General features: G+C 40.3%; 3 protein-coding genes and 1 long non-coding RNA gene across 4 annotated transcripts in view; 1 reads left to right on the top strand and 3 right to left on the bottom strand.

Annotated features, from left to right (window-relative positions):
• Positions 1–677, bottom strand: part of LOC133541278 (ADP-ribosylation factor-binding protein GGA1-like) — a 56,014-nt gene extending 55,337 nt beyond the window's left edge. The window contains exon 1 of the mRNA XM_061884589.1: positions 574–677. The gene's annotated coding sequence lies outside the window, so the exon portion shown is untranslated. The remainder of the gene's footprint in view (positions 1–573) is intronic.
• A 98-nt stretch (positions 678–775) lies between these two features.
• Positions 776–3,860, top strand: LOC133541280 (uncharacterized). The gene is made up of 2 exons (XR_009803827.1): positions 776–981; positions 1,209–3,860. It is a non-coding gene; the product is annotated as an uncharacterized LOC133541280 (long non-coding RNA).
• On the bottom strand, positions 3,618–7,355 carry LOC133541279 (leukocyte cell-derived chemotaxin-2-like). The gene is made up of 4 exons (XM_061884590.1): positions 7,196–7,355; positions 7,004–7,115; positions 6,685–6,839; positions 3,618–3,929 (listed from the first exon to the last, which is right to left on the bottom strand). Exons 1-4 carry the CDS (start codon positions 7,239–7,241, stop codon positions 3,763–3,765), a joined length of 480 nt encoding a protein of 159 aa, XP_061740574.1. The 5' UTR covers positions 7,242–7,355; the 3' UTR covers positions 3,618–3,762.
• Positions 7,356–13,660: 6,305 nt separating this feature from the next.
• LOC133541277 (probable ATP-dependent RNA helicase DDX17) overlaps positions 13,661–16,669 on the bottom strand; it is a 28,633-nt gene continuing 25,624 nt past the window's right edge. Inside the window, exon 13 of the mRNA XM_061884586.1 lies at positions 13,661–14,929. Coding sequence (XP_061740570.1) covers positions 14,487–14,929 — 443 coding nt within the window. The 3' untranslated portion in view covers positions 13,661–14,486. The remainder of the gene's footprint in view (positions 14,930–16,669) is intronic.

Genomic DNA, 16,669 nt, shown 5'->3' with positions numbered 1-16,669 from the left:
TTTTTTTTTTTTTTAACGTTGATGTTCCAGCCGGGATCAAGCCTGAGTAGAGGCCGAAATGTATATTTTTTATACATATAGTGTATGTTTTTTCTTTTTTTTTTTATGTCAAAATGGCCCCTAACTTGCTTTGATTTTTCAGTCTGCGGCTCTAAGTGGAAAAAGTTTGGACAACTAAAAAGACATAAAACACAGGCGCTCTGTTTGAGGCACACATTACACACATGAGCAGGACTACACAAAAGAACTACAAATCCCACCAGGCAAACCAGGAAGTAAAGTGCCGGTATTTTTAAACTCAAGCCGTACCGAAAACCTTGGAAGTCTCCAATGCAGGCGGACACACACAACGTGCCAACAATCTAATCCAACACATTTCAATCCGCACATTATACTCTTGAACTCTTTAACTTCATCATTTTGCCAACGCCGTTCCACAACTAAAAGAGTGAGTGTTTGCCCTGGCTGTCAAGCAGTAAGCACCGCGGACATAGCGGACACACAACAAACAGAAAAGCAAGGAAGCGGGCAAGCATGGGATTTAAAGAATAGTTCAGAACAAAATGATCTTACCAGTGAGGTGTGCTGGTGACGAAGTGCGCTGCTTTTACCAAACCAAACCATGACGGCATTTTTTTAAAGCTACCCAAGTGGTCACGTGTCAGTGGTAGCCCCGCCCATTTGCCATAAATACATATAATGTGTTGTCCTGAAGTCAACTGTTAATATTATTTACATGATACTATTTTGGTATTACTTAATATTGTGTATTAGTAACTGTAATGCTTTAATTTGGAGTTAAAGTTGTTTATATTTATTGCACGCTATAATCGGTAAACAGCAGTTAGAAGATGTCACTTCCGCTAAATGACTTCCTGTTGGTTGACTTCCGGTATTTGTTCGAAAACTAGAGCTACATTTTGTGGTCTTCTGTAGTACTTTCTGTTGCCATCCTACACAAAGCGGCGAAGAAGCAATGCCGTAAGTCGTCTTTAATAAGTTAATATGTGAGACACGTTAAAAAAGTGTTATAGTGCCGATTTGTTAAATATATTTGTCGAACTAGATACTATGTGTTCAAGTCTTTTAGGCAGACGGGAGTCTCCCTCTGCTGGACATGTTCCGACATTACCGTTACATTTGTATATGTCATTGTGAACTAATATGTAGAGAGGCAATAAGTGTGTTGTGTCTCTTCTTCTTTTCAGTTTTTCACCATCTTGTCTATGAAGGAATTGTCAAAAGTAAATGGTCAAGCTTACGACATTCTCTTCATTGACTCCGGTTCGGCTTGGTGTTGAGTTGGCGTTTTTTACACGTCTCACGAGAACACTGAATATAAAGATAACAAATACACAAAGTCAATCCAACAATGTGTACATTTGTCATGACAACGACTGTCACATTTTCACCTTCAGGACGCTTCTTTCATTCAGCAGGTGTCCTCATCAAGACACACATTGATGTTCCACAGCGACCGATGGGGGCAAAAGTGGCGCACTAACACTGCGTGAGAAGTTAGCGAGAGCAGCCAGAAGAAGAAGAGACTTTGCAGTGACCAATCAAATGAGCTCTGGGGAGCAGGGGGCGTGGTCATCCCTGCGCTGCGCTAGTCTTTAAAAACTAAAACTTATTTTTCTAAACTTAAAACTAGTCTTTCTGAACCAAAACTAAAACTAGTTTTTCTAAACTAAAACTATTCTTTCTAAACTAAAACTAAAACTAGTCTTTCTAAACTAAAACTGGTCTTTCTAAACTAAAACTAGTCTTTCTAAACTAAAACTAGTCTTTCTGAACTAAAACTAGTCTTCTAAACTTAAACTAGTCTTTCTGAACTAAAATTAAAACTAGTGTTTCTAAACTAAAACTAGTCTTTCTGAACTAAAATTAAAACTAGTCTTTCTAAACTAAAAATAGTCTTTCTGAAACAAAACTAAAACTAGTCTTTCTAAACTAAAACTAGTCTCTCTAAACTCAAACTAGTCTTTCTGAACGAAAACTAAAACATTTGTTTTTCTAAACTAAAACTAGTCTTTCTAAACTAAAACTAAAACTAGTCTTTCTAAACTAAAACTAGTCTTTCTAAACTAAAACTAGTCTTTCTAAACTAAAATTAGTCTTTCTAAACTAAAACTAAAAGTAGTCTTTCTAAACTAAAACAGAAACTAGTCTTTCTAAACAAAAACGAAAACTAGTTCTTCTAAACTAAAACTAGTCTTTCTAAATGAAAACTAAAACTAGTCTTTCTAAACTAAAAGTAGTCTTTCTATACTCAAACTAAAACTAGTCTTTCTAAACTAAAAGTAGTCTTTCTAAATAAAACTAGTCTTTCTGAACTAAAACTAAAACTTGTCTTTCTAAACTAAAACTAGTCTTCTAAAATAAAACAAAAACTAGTCTTTCTAAACAAAAACAAAAACTAGTCTTTCTAAACTAAAACTAGTCTTTCTAAATTAAAACTAAAACTAGTCTTTCTAAACTAAAACCAAAACTATTCTTTCTATACTAAAACTAGTCTTTCACAATTAAAACTAAAACTAGTCTTTCTAAACTAAAACCAAAACTATTCTTTCTAAACTAAAACTGGTCTTTTTAAACCCGCCTCCTCTACGTTATTTTTTTAATGCATTTTTATGACTCAATAGATGTCGGGAATTTGTTTTGTAAGCGCATGCGCAAATGGGTCGGGGGCCCTTTTTCTATGGCGAGATTGGGCAGACTGTGCGGTACCCGGATGTGTCAACACCGTGCAGCGTTGCCAAAAAGAAGAGGACATTTTCTCGCAGCAAACACGAACAGTGTTGCGTACACATGACGTCACGCTGCTCAGGACTACCTTGCACAGATTACACGCGTGGAGTGTCTTTTATGAAGCACTTTTACCTTTCAATCCAACTAATCAGTGCCGGAGAAGAGGCGCCGTTGGAAGAACAGCGCCCCCACGTGGCGATGAAAGCACAAACCTTTCAAAATAAAATTACTTTTATTTCATAAATCTTAATCTCCTGAATGAACGCTTCCTTACCGTTTTTCTTTCTTTAAAAAAAACCACTTTGGCAGTACAGTACAAAGTATTGGTGCAATTTTGACTAACTTTTTCATGTAAGTGATGTTAATTTCCCTTTTTCGTCTCACACATAACTGTAGTGCATTCAAGGACCCTCCGTTGAAGTAAGAAATAGAGGCGTCAGCGGTTTTCAAATAAAGAGGATATGGAGATGCACTAATAATATTACCTAATGATTATGTGCAATGATTCGTATGATCCAGTGATAATTATATGTAAATCAGATCATCTCTACACTGTGAAACTAAAGCAGATTTGACCTCTTTATATCATTTAAGATCATGTTTTGTTTACTATCTTATAGACAAAATTATTTCAGAGGATGAATCTAGATATGTTCATGTCATTTTTCAAAAAGTGGGAAACCTAATGAGGGTTTTTAAAAGTGTTTTAAAAGATGTTCTCTTCATGCCATGGTTCATTTGAGCGCGTGTAAAGATGTCAAGTGTGAGGGGATGTGGCGCCAAAGTTTGGCTACATGGGGAGCACTTGGTATACTCCAGAAATACATTCTTGCCAACTAAATAGGCCAGTAAAGATGACAATATCACACAAGTTGACCTCTTTATTAATGACACGTGCTGGCCGGACTATTTGCAACATATTGTTGCGTGTCAGATTATTGCCACTATTTGTCAATAAAGTTGTGATGGAGGCTGAAGTGAACATTTGAGGCGGTCAACATGAAAAGTGGTTTAGAAGTAGGGCGTGGGGTCGCTCTTATCGCACATCTGCACGTGCACGTGCGAGGTGATCCCTGGGTAGACGCTCTGCATGGGCATCATGACGCCGATACGCTGGCCCTTGTACACGGTCCCAGATGTCTGGTCAGGGTCCACGTAGAAGAGCTTGACGCACAGACCTGCGGGACACAAGGAAGAAGGTTATGGAGGGACATGTGGCTCTTTTCATGCAACACAATGAAATAATGCATTTGCAAACAAAAACTATGGATTTGAAAGAAAAGAAGAAAAAATATATATATATATATATTTATATATATATATATATATATATATATGTATATATATATATATATTTATATATATATTAGGGCTGCGAATCTTTGGGTGTCCCACGATTCGATTCAATATCGATTCTTGGGGTCACGATTCGATGTTGTATCGATTTTTTCGATTCAACGCGATTCTCAATTCGAACACAATACTTTTCCGATTCTGTATTCATTCAATACATAGGATTTCAGCAGCATACATTTATATACATACATATATATGTATATATAAGTGTATACATATATATATATATACATACATATATATACATACATACATACATACATATATATATATATACATACATGTATATATACGTATATATGTATATATACACGTGTATATATATGTATATATACATATATATATGTATATATACATATATATGTGTATATATACACACATATACAAACATACATACATATACATACATGTATATATACGTATATATATACTTATATATGCATATTTATATATATATGTATATATACATATATATGTGTATATATATATATACACACATACATATATATACACATATATACATATATACATACGTATATATGTATATATATACATAAATATATGCATATTTATATATATGTATATATACATATATATGTATATATATATATATATATATACATACACAGGGGCTTCACGGTAGCAGAGGGGTTAGTGCGTCTGCCTCACAATACGAAGGTCCTGCAGTCCTGGGTTCAATTCCAGGCTCGGCATCTTTCTGTGTGGAGTTTGAATGCGTGGGTTCCCTCCGGCTACTCCGGCTTCCTCCCACCTCCAAAGACATGCACCTGGGGATAGGCCCCTCCCACCTCCAAAGACATGCACCTGGGTATAGGCCCCTCCCACCTCCAAAGACATGCACCTGGGGATAGGCCCCTCCCACCTCCAAAGACATGCACCTGGGGATAGGCCCCTCCCACCTCCAAAGACATGCACCTGGGGATAGGCCCCTCCCACGTCCAAAGACATGCACCTGGGGATAGGCCCCTCCCACCTCCAAAGACATGCACCTGGGGATAGGCCCCTCCCACCTCCAAAGACATGCACCTGGGGATAGGCCCCTCCCACCTCCAAAGACATGCACCTGGGTATAGGCCCCTCCCACCTCCAAAGACATGCACCTGGGGATAGGCCCCTCCCACCTCCAAAGACATGCACCTGGGGATAGGCCCCTCCCACCTCCAAAGACATGCACCTGGGGATAGGCCCCTCCCACCTCCAAAGACATGCACCTGGGGATAGGCCCCTCCCACCTCCAAAGACATGCACCTGGGGATAGGCTCCTCCCACCTCCAAAGACATGCACCTGGGGATAGGCCCCTCCCACCTCCAAAGACATGCACCTGGGGATAGGCCCCTCCCACCTCCAAAGACATGCACCTGGGGATAGGCTCCTCCCACTTCCAAAGACATGCACCTGGGGATAGGTTGATTGGCAACACTAAATTGGCCCTAGTGTGTGAATGTGTGTGAATGTTGTCTGTCTATCTGTGTTGGCCCTGTGATGAGGTGGCGACTTGTCCAGGGTGTACCCCGCCTTCCGCCCGATTGTAGCTGAGATAGGCGCCAGCGCCCCCCGCGACCCCAAAAGGGAATAAGCGGTAGAAAATGGATGGATGGATATATATACACACACACACACGTATACATATATATATATATATATATATATATATATATATATATATATATATATATATATATATACATACATGCCCTGCGATGAGGTGGCGACTTGTCCAGGGTGTACCCCGCCTTCCGCCCGATTGTAGCTGAGATAGGCACCAGCGCCCCCCGCGACCCCAAAGGGAAATAAGCGGTAGAAAATGGATGGATGGATATACATACATATATAGACATATATATATACATATATATATACACATACATACATACATATATATACATACATATACATATATATACATACACATACATATATATATACATACATATATACATATATATATATATATACGTATGTGTATATATATACATATATATATACATACATATATACATGTATATATATATATATATATATATATATATATAAAACCAACAAAAATTTCAGCTAAAAGAGCTATGTGTAAAAAAAAAAAAAAGAAAATTGCACGCAAAAACCTATTTATAACCAAAAAATGAGTTATCAGCCAAAAACCCAAAGTGGCAATGTACCAACACAAATTATTCTTAAGTAAAAATTATTCAAACAAGAAAAATGTTTGCTATAACCAAAAACAATTTGTTAAAAAAAAAAAAAAAAGATTACAATTTGCAACCCAAATTTATTTTGTAACAAACAGATTTGTAACCAAAAACCGATTTGGAACCAAAAATAAAACGATTTGGAACAACAACAAAAACGATTAATGACATTAAAAAACTATTTTCAGGCAAAAGTTGTGTGTGCCAGCAAAAGAATCAATGTTCAGCTAAAACTAACAAAACAAAGATTGTAACCCAAAAAATGATTTTCAACCAAAACGTTATTTGCAATTAAAATGTAGTTTGGATTGAAAATGTGTTGATGCCATTGTTTAGTTTGTGTTGGCATTCGGGGGAGGGGGCACTGACCTTCCCCCCGCAGGTTGATGCCGCTGTTGATGGCCTCCTTGCCGGCGGAGTCGCTGTAGACGATGAGCTTGCCGCCCAGAGTCAGGTCAAAAGGAGCGTAGACCACCGAGCCGTCTTGGCAAGCGATGTCCACACCTTGGTGGGTCCTGGAGCCGCTGGAACACACACCTCAACTTCAATCCAGGGTTCTTGAGCGCACCACAGTTATGTGTGCCAAGAGATGCTTCAACATGACTTTTTTTATGAAGGACACATTTCTTTAAAGTCATGTGATCCCTAGTGGGCGTGGCCTAGCGCTTGTGCCCGCATGCTGTCTTACCGGGGGGCCCCGTAGTGACCCTGGCCCCAGCTGTCTGACGTCCTCTTCGTGTTCATGGAGTTACCCTCGCAGAGCTGGCCGAAGGTCACACCCTCACACACACACGCCACAGCTGCACACACACACACACACACACACACACGGTTAGCATCCCCACAGACTAAAGTGAGCACAAGTTGAATAAGTTGTTACCTAGCAGAGCTGCAAGCAGCACAGCAAAGTTCTTGAAGGTCTTCATCTTCTTCCTGAGGTCTGCTCCTCCTCAGCCTCACTCCTGCTTTATACGCCAACATGTCCCCTCAAAAGTCCCCTCAGGAGTAAAGTCCACACACACACACACACACACACACACACACACACACACACACACACACACACACACACACAGGTGCGTGGTGGCGTTGGAATGGAATTTATGTTCCCTAATTGGAAGCCAAAGCAAAGTCTAAATGTTCTTGTTGAGCAAGACTGGAAAGTTTCAGAAAAATAAATGTAGCACAACTTTGTCCACTTGAAAAGTGTGTCAAAAGGTTATTAGTTTCAAAAGATGTGAATAAAAGGACATTTCTGCTCAGATAAGTTTGCTTTCAGTGTTGATTTTGTTGACTAAAACGTTAGTCTTAGTTATGGCCGATCGTCTTCATTTTAATGTTGGATTTAGTTTTAGTCATTAATTCTTTTGGTCAAAAATAAATGATTTGTTCTAAGTCATTTAGTTGACTGAAACGATCTAAATTCAATTCCTCAACATTTTAAATGGTAAATAGTTTATACTTGAGTAGCGCTTTTCTACCTTCAAAGTACTCAAAGCGCTTTGACACTACTTCCACATTCACACACTGATGGCAGGAGATAACCACGCAAGGCCTTAACCTGGACCCATCAGGAGCAAGGGTGAAGTCTCTTGCTCAAGGACGTGGTTGGTAGTAGGTGGGGATTGAACCAGGAACCCTCAGGTTGCTGGCACCGCCACTCTCCCACGCCGTCCCCATTTTAGTCAACTGTGATCAAGATGAAATTCCTCGACATTTAGTCGACTGAAACGGTTTAGACTTCCTGTTATTGTCATGAAGTTGAACTTTGCAGTACAGTTAAGAACTATATTTCATTGTTTTATATATATATATATATATATATATATATATATATATACACACACACATTTTTGCAAATCAACGTCAAAAAAACAGAAATGCTGATTATCGGTCCTGCTAGACACCGACCTCTATTTAATAATACAACTTTAACATTTGACAACCAAACAATTAAACAAGGTGACTCGGTAAAGAATCTGGGTATTATTTTCCACCCAACTCTCTCCTTTGAGTCACACATTAAAAGCGTTACTAAAACAGCCTTCTTTCATCTCCGTAATATCGCTAAAATTCGCTCCATTTTGTCCACTAAAGACGCCAAGATCAATATCCATGCGTTTGTTACGTCTCGTCTCGATTACTGTAACGTATTATTTTCGGGTCTCCCCATGTCTAGCATTAAAAGATTACAGTTGGTACAAAATGCTGCTCCTAGACTTTTGACAAGAACAATAAATTTCAATCACATTACGCCTGTACTGTATATACCTTTATATACATATATACATACATATATACCTATACTGTATATACCTTTATATACATATATACATACATATATACCTATACTGTATATACCTTTATATACATACATATATACCTTTATATACATATATACATACATATATACCTATACTGTATATACCTTTATATACATATATACATACATATATACCTATACTGGCTCACCTGCACTGGCTTCCTGTGCACTTAAGATGTGACTTTAAGGTTTTACTACTTACGTATAAAATACTACACGGTCTAGCTCCATCCTATCTTGCCGATTGTATTGTACCATATGTCCCGGCAAGAAATCTGCCTTCAAAGGACTCCGGCTTATTAGTGATTCCTAAAGCCCCCCAAAAATCTGCGGGCTATAGAGCGTTTTCATTTCGGGCTCCAGTACTCTGGAATGCCCTCCCAGTTCGAGATGCTACCTCAGTAGAAGCATTTAAGTCTCATCTTAAAACTCATCTGTATACTCTAGCCTTTAAATAGACTCCGTTTTTAGACCAGTTGATCTGCCGCTTCTTTTCTTTTTCTCCTATGTCGGAGGGGGTCTGGTCTGATGGCCATGGATGAAGTACTGGCTGTCCAGAGTCGGGACTCAGATGGACCGCTCGCCTGTGTATCGGTTGGGGACATCTCTGCGCTGCTGATCCGCCTCCACTATGGACGGGAGTCTAGCTACTATATTGGATCCACTTTGGACTGGATTCTCACCGTTATGTTGGATCAACTATGGATTGGACTTTCACAATATCATGTTAGACCTGCTCGACATCCATTGCTTTCGGTCCTCTGCAGGGGGGTCCTCGCCAAGGTTTCTCATAGTCATCATTGTCACTCAAACTCAACTGTCACCAACGTCCCACTGGGTGTGAGTTTTTCCTTGCCCTTATGTGGGCTCTACCGAGGATGTCGTCGTGGTTTGTGCAGCCCTTTGAGACCCTTGTGATTTAGGGCTATATAAATAAACATTGATTGAATATATATACAGTATATATATATATATATATATATATATATATATATATATATATATATATATATATATATATATATACATACATTTAGTCAACTAAAACGACCTAAATTAAATTTCACAACATTTAGTTGACTAAAACGATTTAAAATAAATTCTTCAACATTTATTTGAGTAAAAAGTAAAGTCCAACACATCCTTGTATTAAAGTCAATGGAGTGTGTTGTGTAGGACCAGTTCTTCCTCCCGGGGAATCTAATGTTTGCCAAGTTCTTTCGATGACATATATGCTGAGGAAGAATTAAGGACCATCGAGACAGAATTGGAATATTTTCAAGTTTTACCAAAGCTTTAGTACAGGGGTCGGCAACCCAAAATGTTGAAAGAGCCATATTGGACCAAAAATACAAAAACAAATCTGTCTGGAGCCGCAAAAAAAATAAAAGCCATATTACATACAGATAGTGTGTCATGAGATATAAATTGAATTAAGAGGACTTAAAGGAAACTAAATGAGCTCAAGTATAGCTACAAATGAGACATAATGATGCAATATGTACATATAGCTAGCCTAAATAGCATGTTAGCATCGATTAGCTTGCAGTCATGCAGTGACCAAATATGTCTGATTAGCACTCCACACAAGTCAATAACATCAACAAAACTCACCTTTGTGCATTCATGCACAATGTTAAAAGTTTGGTGGACAAAATGAGACAGAAAAAGAAGTGGCATAAATCACGTCTTAGAAAGTTATACATGTAAACAAACTAGGGTGAGTTCAAGGACCGCCAAAATTAGTAGGACAAAACAGCACTCGCCAAATACTGGAATCAGTAAAGCATGTTTAATATAAACAGTGTGCTTTATAACAATTAGGGAGATTTGTGTCATGTTTGTCCTCCTACGAAAACCATATTCAAACAAAAAATATGTTTTTTCCTCTCATCATTTCCATTTTTCATATATTTTTGAAAAAGCTCCAGAGAGCCACTAGGGCGGCGCTAAAGAGCCGCGGGTTTCCGACCCCTGCTTTAGGAGGTCAACTTAACCCATACTTTCATATCGGCTAGTTGATCTGGCATTCCGAGGAAAAAACACACCCTATTCACACAAAAGAAACCCCCCCCCTCCACCACCACCATAAGGTGATAAGAGAGGTGGGGGTTGTATCCACATTCCAATGGTTTACGACCCTAACCTGGGATCTGAGGACAAAGACAGAAAGGTAGAAAAGTTGCTCTCAACATGGCTATGTAAAAAGAAAGAACTCTTAAACATATCAGCATCCTTCAACAAGAGCATGTGAAGAACTATATTCCAACTAGAGCAGTTCTAGTGGGGAACATAGGTCACTACACACAGGAGACATTTTTAGTCAAGAAAAATGAAGACTGGTTTGCGGGTCATTTGGTAATTAAATGTTTTTTGGTCTAATGAGTTCCGTCCAAAAATGATGTTTTTGGTGCCGAAGAAGAAGTACTTGAATACAAAGAGAAAGTCAAATTCAAGATCAAAGACTTTCTTGGACCATTGAGCACTGGACTGCAAAGTTGGTGGTATCGATGCGATACCAAGGTAATAAAGGGCCACTATCGCCGATACTTTTTATCAATCAATCAATGTTTATTTATATAGCCCTAAATCACAAGTGTCTCAAAGGGCTGCACAAGCCACAACCACATCCTCGGCAGAGCACCCACATAAGGGCAAGGAAAAACCCACAACCCAGTGGGATGACAATGAGAATGACTATGAGAAACCTTGGAGTTGACCGCAGATGTGGGTGACCCCCCACACACCAGAGGAGACCGGATGCAATGGATGTCGAGTGGGTCTAACATAATAGTGTGAGAGTCCAGTCCATAGTGGATCTAACATAATAGTGTGAGTCCAGTCCATAGTGGATCTAACATAATAGTGAGAGTCCAGTCCATAGTGGATCCAACATAATAGTGTGAAGTCCAGTCCATAGTGGATCTAACATAATAGTGAGAGTACAGTCCATAGTGGATCTAACATAATAGTGTGAGTCCAGTCCATAGTGGATCTAACATAATAGTGAGAGTCCAGTCCATAGTGGATCTAACATAATAGTGTGAAGTCCAGTCCATAGTGGATCTAACATAATAGTGAGAGTACAGTCCGTAGTGGATCTAACATAATAGTGAGAGTCCAGTCCATAGTGGATCTAACATAATAGTGAGAGTCCAGTCCATAGTGGATCTAACATAATAGTGAGAGTCCAGTCCGTAGTGGATCTAACATAATAGTGAGAGTCCAGTCCATAGTGGATCTAACATAATAGTAGGAGAGTCCAGTCCGTGGTGGATCTAACATAATAGTGTGAGAGTCCAGTCCATAGTGGATCTAACATAATAGTGTGAGAGTCCAGTCCATAGTGGATCTAACATAATAGTGTGAGTCCAGTCCATAGTGGATCTAACATAATAGTGTGAGTCCAGTCCATAGTGGATCTAACATAATAGTGAGAGTCCAGTCCGTAGTGGATCTAACATAATAGTGAAAGTCCAGTCCATAGTGGATCTAACATAATAGTAGGAGAGTCCAGTCCGTAGTGGATCTAACATAATAGTGTGAAGTCCAGTCCATAGTGGATCTAACATAATAGTGTGAGAGTCCAGTCCATAGTGGATCTAACATAATAGTGAGAGTCCAGTCCATAGTGGATCTAACATAATAGTGAGAGTCCTGTCCATAGTGGATCTAACATAATAGTAAGAGTCCAGTCCATAGCTGATCTAACATAATAGTGTGAAGTCCAGTCCATAGTGGATCTAACATAATAGTGAGAGTCCAGTCCGTAGTGGATCTAACATAATAGTGAGAGTCCAGTCCATAGTGGATCTAACATAATGGTGTGAGAGTCCAGTCCACAGTGGAGTCCAGTCCATAGTGGACTAGTTGCCAGCTAACAGTTAGTGTTCTAGTTGTCAGCGAGCGAATAACGCACCAATTGCACTAGTTGTTAGCTACCTATTAGCAGCACCATACAGTATTATTTGAATATCTTAGCACTTTAACAAGGTGTCTTTTGGACCAGTTTGATTTAAAACACAATCAGAATTTTAGCAGGGGGTCACTGCATGGCCTGTAAAGTGTTGGAGACCCGCGCATTAAATCTAAAACAGACGGCCATTTATCTCAGTATGGACTCACCCTCATCATGGCGAAGACACGATGAAATGCACACAATGGAGCTTTCAGGTTGAAGGTGATCGGCCTGGCTATCAAAAAAGGAAATAGCGCTCCTACACGGAACAGAGACCCACAATCACCGATTTCAGACAGTTTTGTGCGATTTGGTGACGCCAAGGAGTCCAGCAGGTGTGTCTGGGGAATGAGAGGCCTTTTGGGGCTCTATTTTCAGACAGTTTTATGTATTTTGGTGACGGCGACGAGTCCAGCGGGTGTGCCCGGGTAGTAGGAGGCCTTTTGGGGCTCTATTTTCAGACAGTTTTGTGCAATTTGGTGACGCCGAGGAGTCCAGCAGGTGTGTCTGGGGAATGAGAGGCCTTTTGGGGCTCTGTTTTCAGACAGTTTTATGTATTTTGGTGACGGCGACGAGTCCAGCAGGTGTGCCCGGGTAGTGGGAGGCCTTTTGGGGCTCTATTTTCAGACAATTTTGTGCAATTTGGTGACGCCGAGGAGTCCAGCAGGTGTGTCCGGGGAATGAGAGGCCTTTTGGGGCTCTATTTTCAGACAGTTTTGTGCAATTTGGTGATGCCGAGGAGTCCAGCAGGTGGGCCCGGAGAGTGGGAGGCCTTTTGGGGCTCTATTTTCAGACAGTTTTGTGCAATTTGGTGATGCCAAGGAGTCCAGCAGGTGTGTCCGGGGAATGAGAGGCCTTTTGGGGCTCTATTTTCAGACAGTTTTGCGTATTTTGGTGACGGCGACGAGTCCAGCAGGTGTGCCCAGGTAGTGGGAGGCCTTTTGGGGCTCTATTTTCAGACAGTTTCGCATATTTTGGTGGGCAGAGGGTTCCAGCAAGTGGTTAGGAAAGGCTCAGACGTGAATTAATCTCGCCTGTTCAATAAAGAACTGTCCAGAGAAAGCTAATGACTTCATGCATTTATTTGAGATGTCAAATAAGATCTGATGACCAAAGAGATAGTTAACGCTGCTACAGAAATAAAGAAGAAGAGGAAGAAGAAGAGAGAAAAAGAAGTCTTTAAGATGTTTATATCTGCTTTGGGAAATGCGAGAAGGTTGGGGTGAAACGTCCAATCCTGGGCGAGGGAGGAAGATGAGCCAAACACACTGATTGTGATACTTTGATTAAACGTGGAAAAGGCAATTTTTATAACATCGATACAAATAAAATAAACCCATTTGGAGAGTAACCTTGTGGGCAAAAGACAAATACAATATAAAGTAGTAATCTTCCAACATCACAGCAATCTTTGCCTCCTACTTGGAGAAGGTAGGGCTGAGGGTGTATTGTTGTCTCCAGCATGCCCCAAGAATGTGGAAGGGTCCTAAAAGTCTCTTCTCTTTGACAAAGCAGCCGAGGGAAGAAGCACTACACTACACAAACATTTAGACTAAAACGCTGGTTTGGACATGAAGTGACAATAGTGTTCGTTGTGCTGTAGCAAAAGTGAAAGTGAAAAGGAGGCTGAGAATATGTTTTTAGCTCTGAAGAAGAGGACTTTAGAGCGCAGGATGAGGGTAGCGAGAGCGCTCAGCTGCTGTATGCTTGTGAGGCCTGTGTAAATGTTTCATGTGTCAGGGCGTTTGTACAATAAAGTGAGCAGGAAATGACGGTACTCACTTTTCCAAAGAGCAGGCCCACCTAGAAACAGCTGATAGAAGAAAGTGATGCTTTGCACTTTGTGTGTTTGTAATCGACGGGCAGGTCCAAGTGTGGATGAAGTGTAAGTTACTTTCTTCCCGGAGGCAGCGGCGCTGGAGGCGGAGCAAACTGGTAGGTGGAGTTAGCCATCAGGCCCATCACAGGCTGGGTTGGGTTGAACTGCTGGGCCATTAGAGGCGGGGGGGCCGTGACCGTCCCCACCGGCATGGCGCTGTACTGGTTGCTGCCGGCACTGTTAGCACTGTTCTGGCTGGAGGCGGAGCTGTAGCTGCGTCCTCCGTCCCTGCTGCTGCGATCCCTGTAAGAGGAGGAAGAGGATGAGGAGGAGGAGGCCAGGCGGTCCCCGTCTCGGCTGCTTCCGCCTCGACTGTCGCGGCCGTAGCTGCTGCTGCCGCCGCCACTGCTCGCACGGCCGTCCTTGGTGCCGCTCATTCGCCGCTCGCACTCGTCTTGGTACATCAAGTTGGGGTTGTTGGAGGCGGAGCTGCCTCGGAAACGTTGGCGAGCGCCTGGAACAAGAAGCGAGTTTTTGGTTATGGGATCATAACCAGCGACCATATTTTTCAGTAAAGTCAGTCAAATCAAAACCGGAGCAGTTAGAAAAACTCTTTCGTCAACTTTTTCTCAGAAGGGTTCAATCGCTTTCCTGTGCTAGTTTAAAGCCGACACGACAAACGCGCTCAGAGGAGATAATGTTTGAAAAAAGGTGACAGGTTTTTACAAAACTTTTGTTTTGAAGGGGTAATTAAAAACTTCCTGTTGATTTTTGCTGAAGGATGTAAATAATGAAATGTAGGTCTAAGTGAGACCTACATAGAGGTTTTTGTTTCATGTCTCTACGACAATCCTACCCGAAGTTACAAGCAGTTTTGTCAGTTTTTTTTTTCTAGGAGCAGTTTTGTCTGTGTTTTATTCCCAGGGGGCACTACGGCGCAATTTTGAGTTTTGGGGTTTGTTTTTTTATTAGATCACAATTTGTACCAGTCCTGATGTGTGTGTGCAGTGTGGTGAGTTTTGAAGCATTTTAAGGGGGTCAAATTACAGCTCAAAGAGGCAAAAATTAAATTTTTTTAGAAAACTTTTGTTTTGAAGGGGTTTTTGTCAACTTCCTGTTGATTTTTGCCGAAGGAAGTCAGTAGAAATTAAATCTAGCTCTAAGTCAAACCTACACAGAGGTTTTTGTTTCATGTCTCTACGACATTCCTAAAGGACGTTACAAGCAGTTTTGTCTATGTTTTCAGGTACTTATCCACAAATGACGGTTCGTTTTTACTAATGTGGAGATGTATCCTCTAGACCAGGAGTCCCTAAACTACGGCCCGCCAGCATCCAAAATCCGGACCGCGGTAAATCCCAAGTTAAAAAAAAAATAATAATTAGATTTTATTTTTAATTAGAATTATTTATTTTTTTTAATCCGTCCTTTCTAATCCATTTTACTTTCCTAGCCGCTCAGGCAAATCATATTGTCGAAAAATGCATTTTCCCATCGATAAAGTGACATCATCAGCGGCAAGTGCGCGCTCTTTCAGTCAATTAGTGCGCGAGGAATATATATATGTATATATATATATATACATACTATAAAAACAGTACCACTTTTTATTTTTTCCTTTGTTTGTTTTATATCGTAGCAACATGGTGGTTAACGTTTTGGAGACTTGTGTATGCAGGTAATATATATATATACTGTTGGATTTGGTTGTCTTTTTATTTCCTAGTCAGATTTTAGAACAACTAAAGTGGCAGCCTTTTACATAGAACTTGAGTTTGGAATGTCGGAATGAAGCCATAACAAATCTGTTATCTCAACTGTCCAAAGGGAGGAGAAGGAGAGGGGCGGGTGAGTGAGTGAGGAGGGAGAAACTGCCATTTTAGGATTAGATCAATTTGGACCGAGCTTTGAAATGTTGTATCTAGATTGATCTCCCAAGGCGCTTTGGTAATAAAATAGAAAAATGAGCAACCTCTGTCTCTGATTGATTTAAAACCAGCTTATGTGTCATCAAACAATCTGGGGGCGTTGATCGAAGGAAGAACAGGTCCAAAACGCAATATATATATATATATATATATATATATATATATATATATATATATATATATATATATATATATATATATATAGCCAGGCCCCCAGCCAAATTGTTGTAACCCAATGTGGCCCCCGAGTCAAAAAGTTTGGGGACCCCTGCTCCTGAGTATGGAACAGTCACTCACTTCTAAGAGAGCACAGCTTGGAGGTTAAA

This window comes from Nerophis ophidion, linkage group LG23 (genome assembly GCF_033978795.1).
Source record: "Nerophis ophidion isolate RoL-2023_Sa linkage group LG23, RoL_Noph_v1.0, whole genome shotgun sequence".
Lineage (NCBI taxonomy): Eukaryota > Metazoa > Chordata > Actinopteri > Syngnathiformes > Syngnathidae > Nerophis > Nerophis ophidion.
The sequence above is the reverse complement of the archived record's forward strand: the minus strand, read 5'-3'. Positions and strand labels throughout refer to the sequence as shown.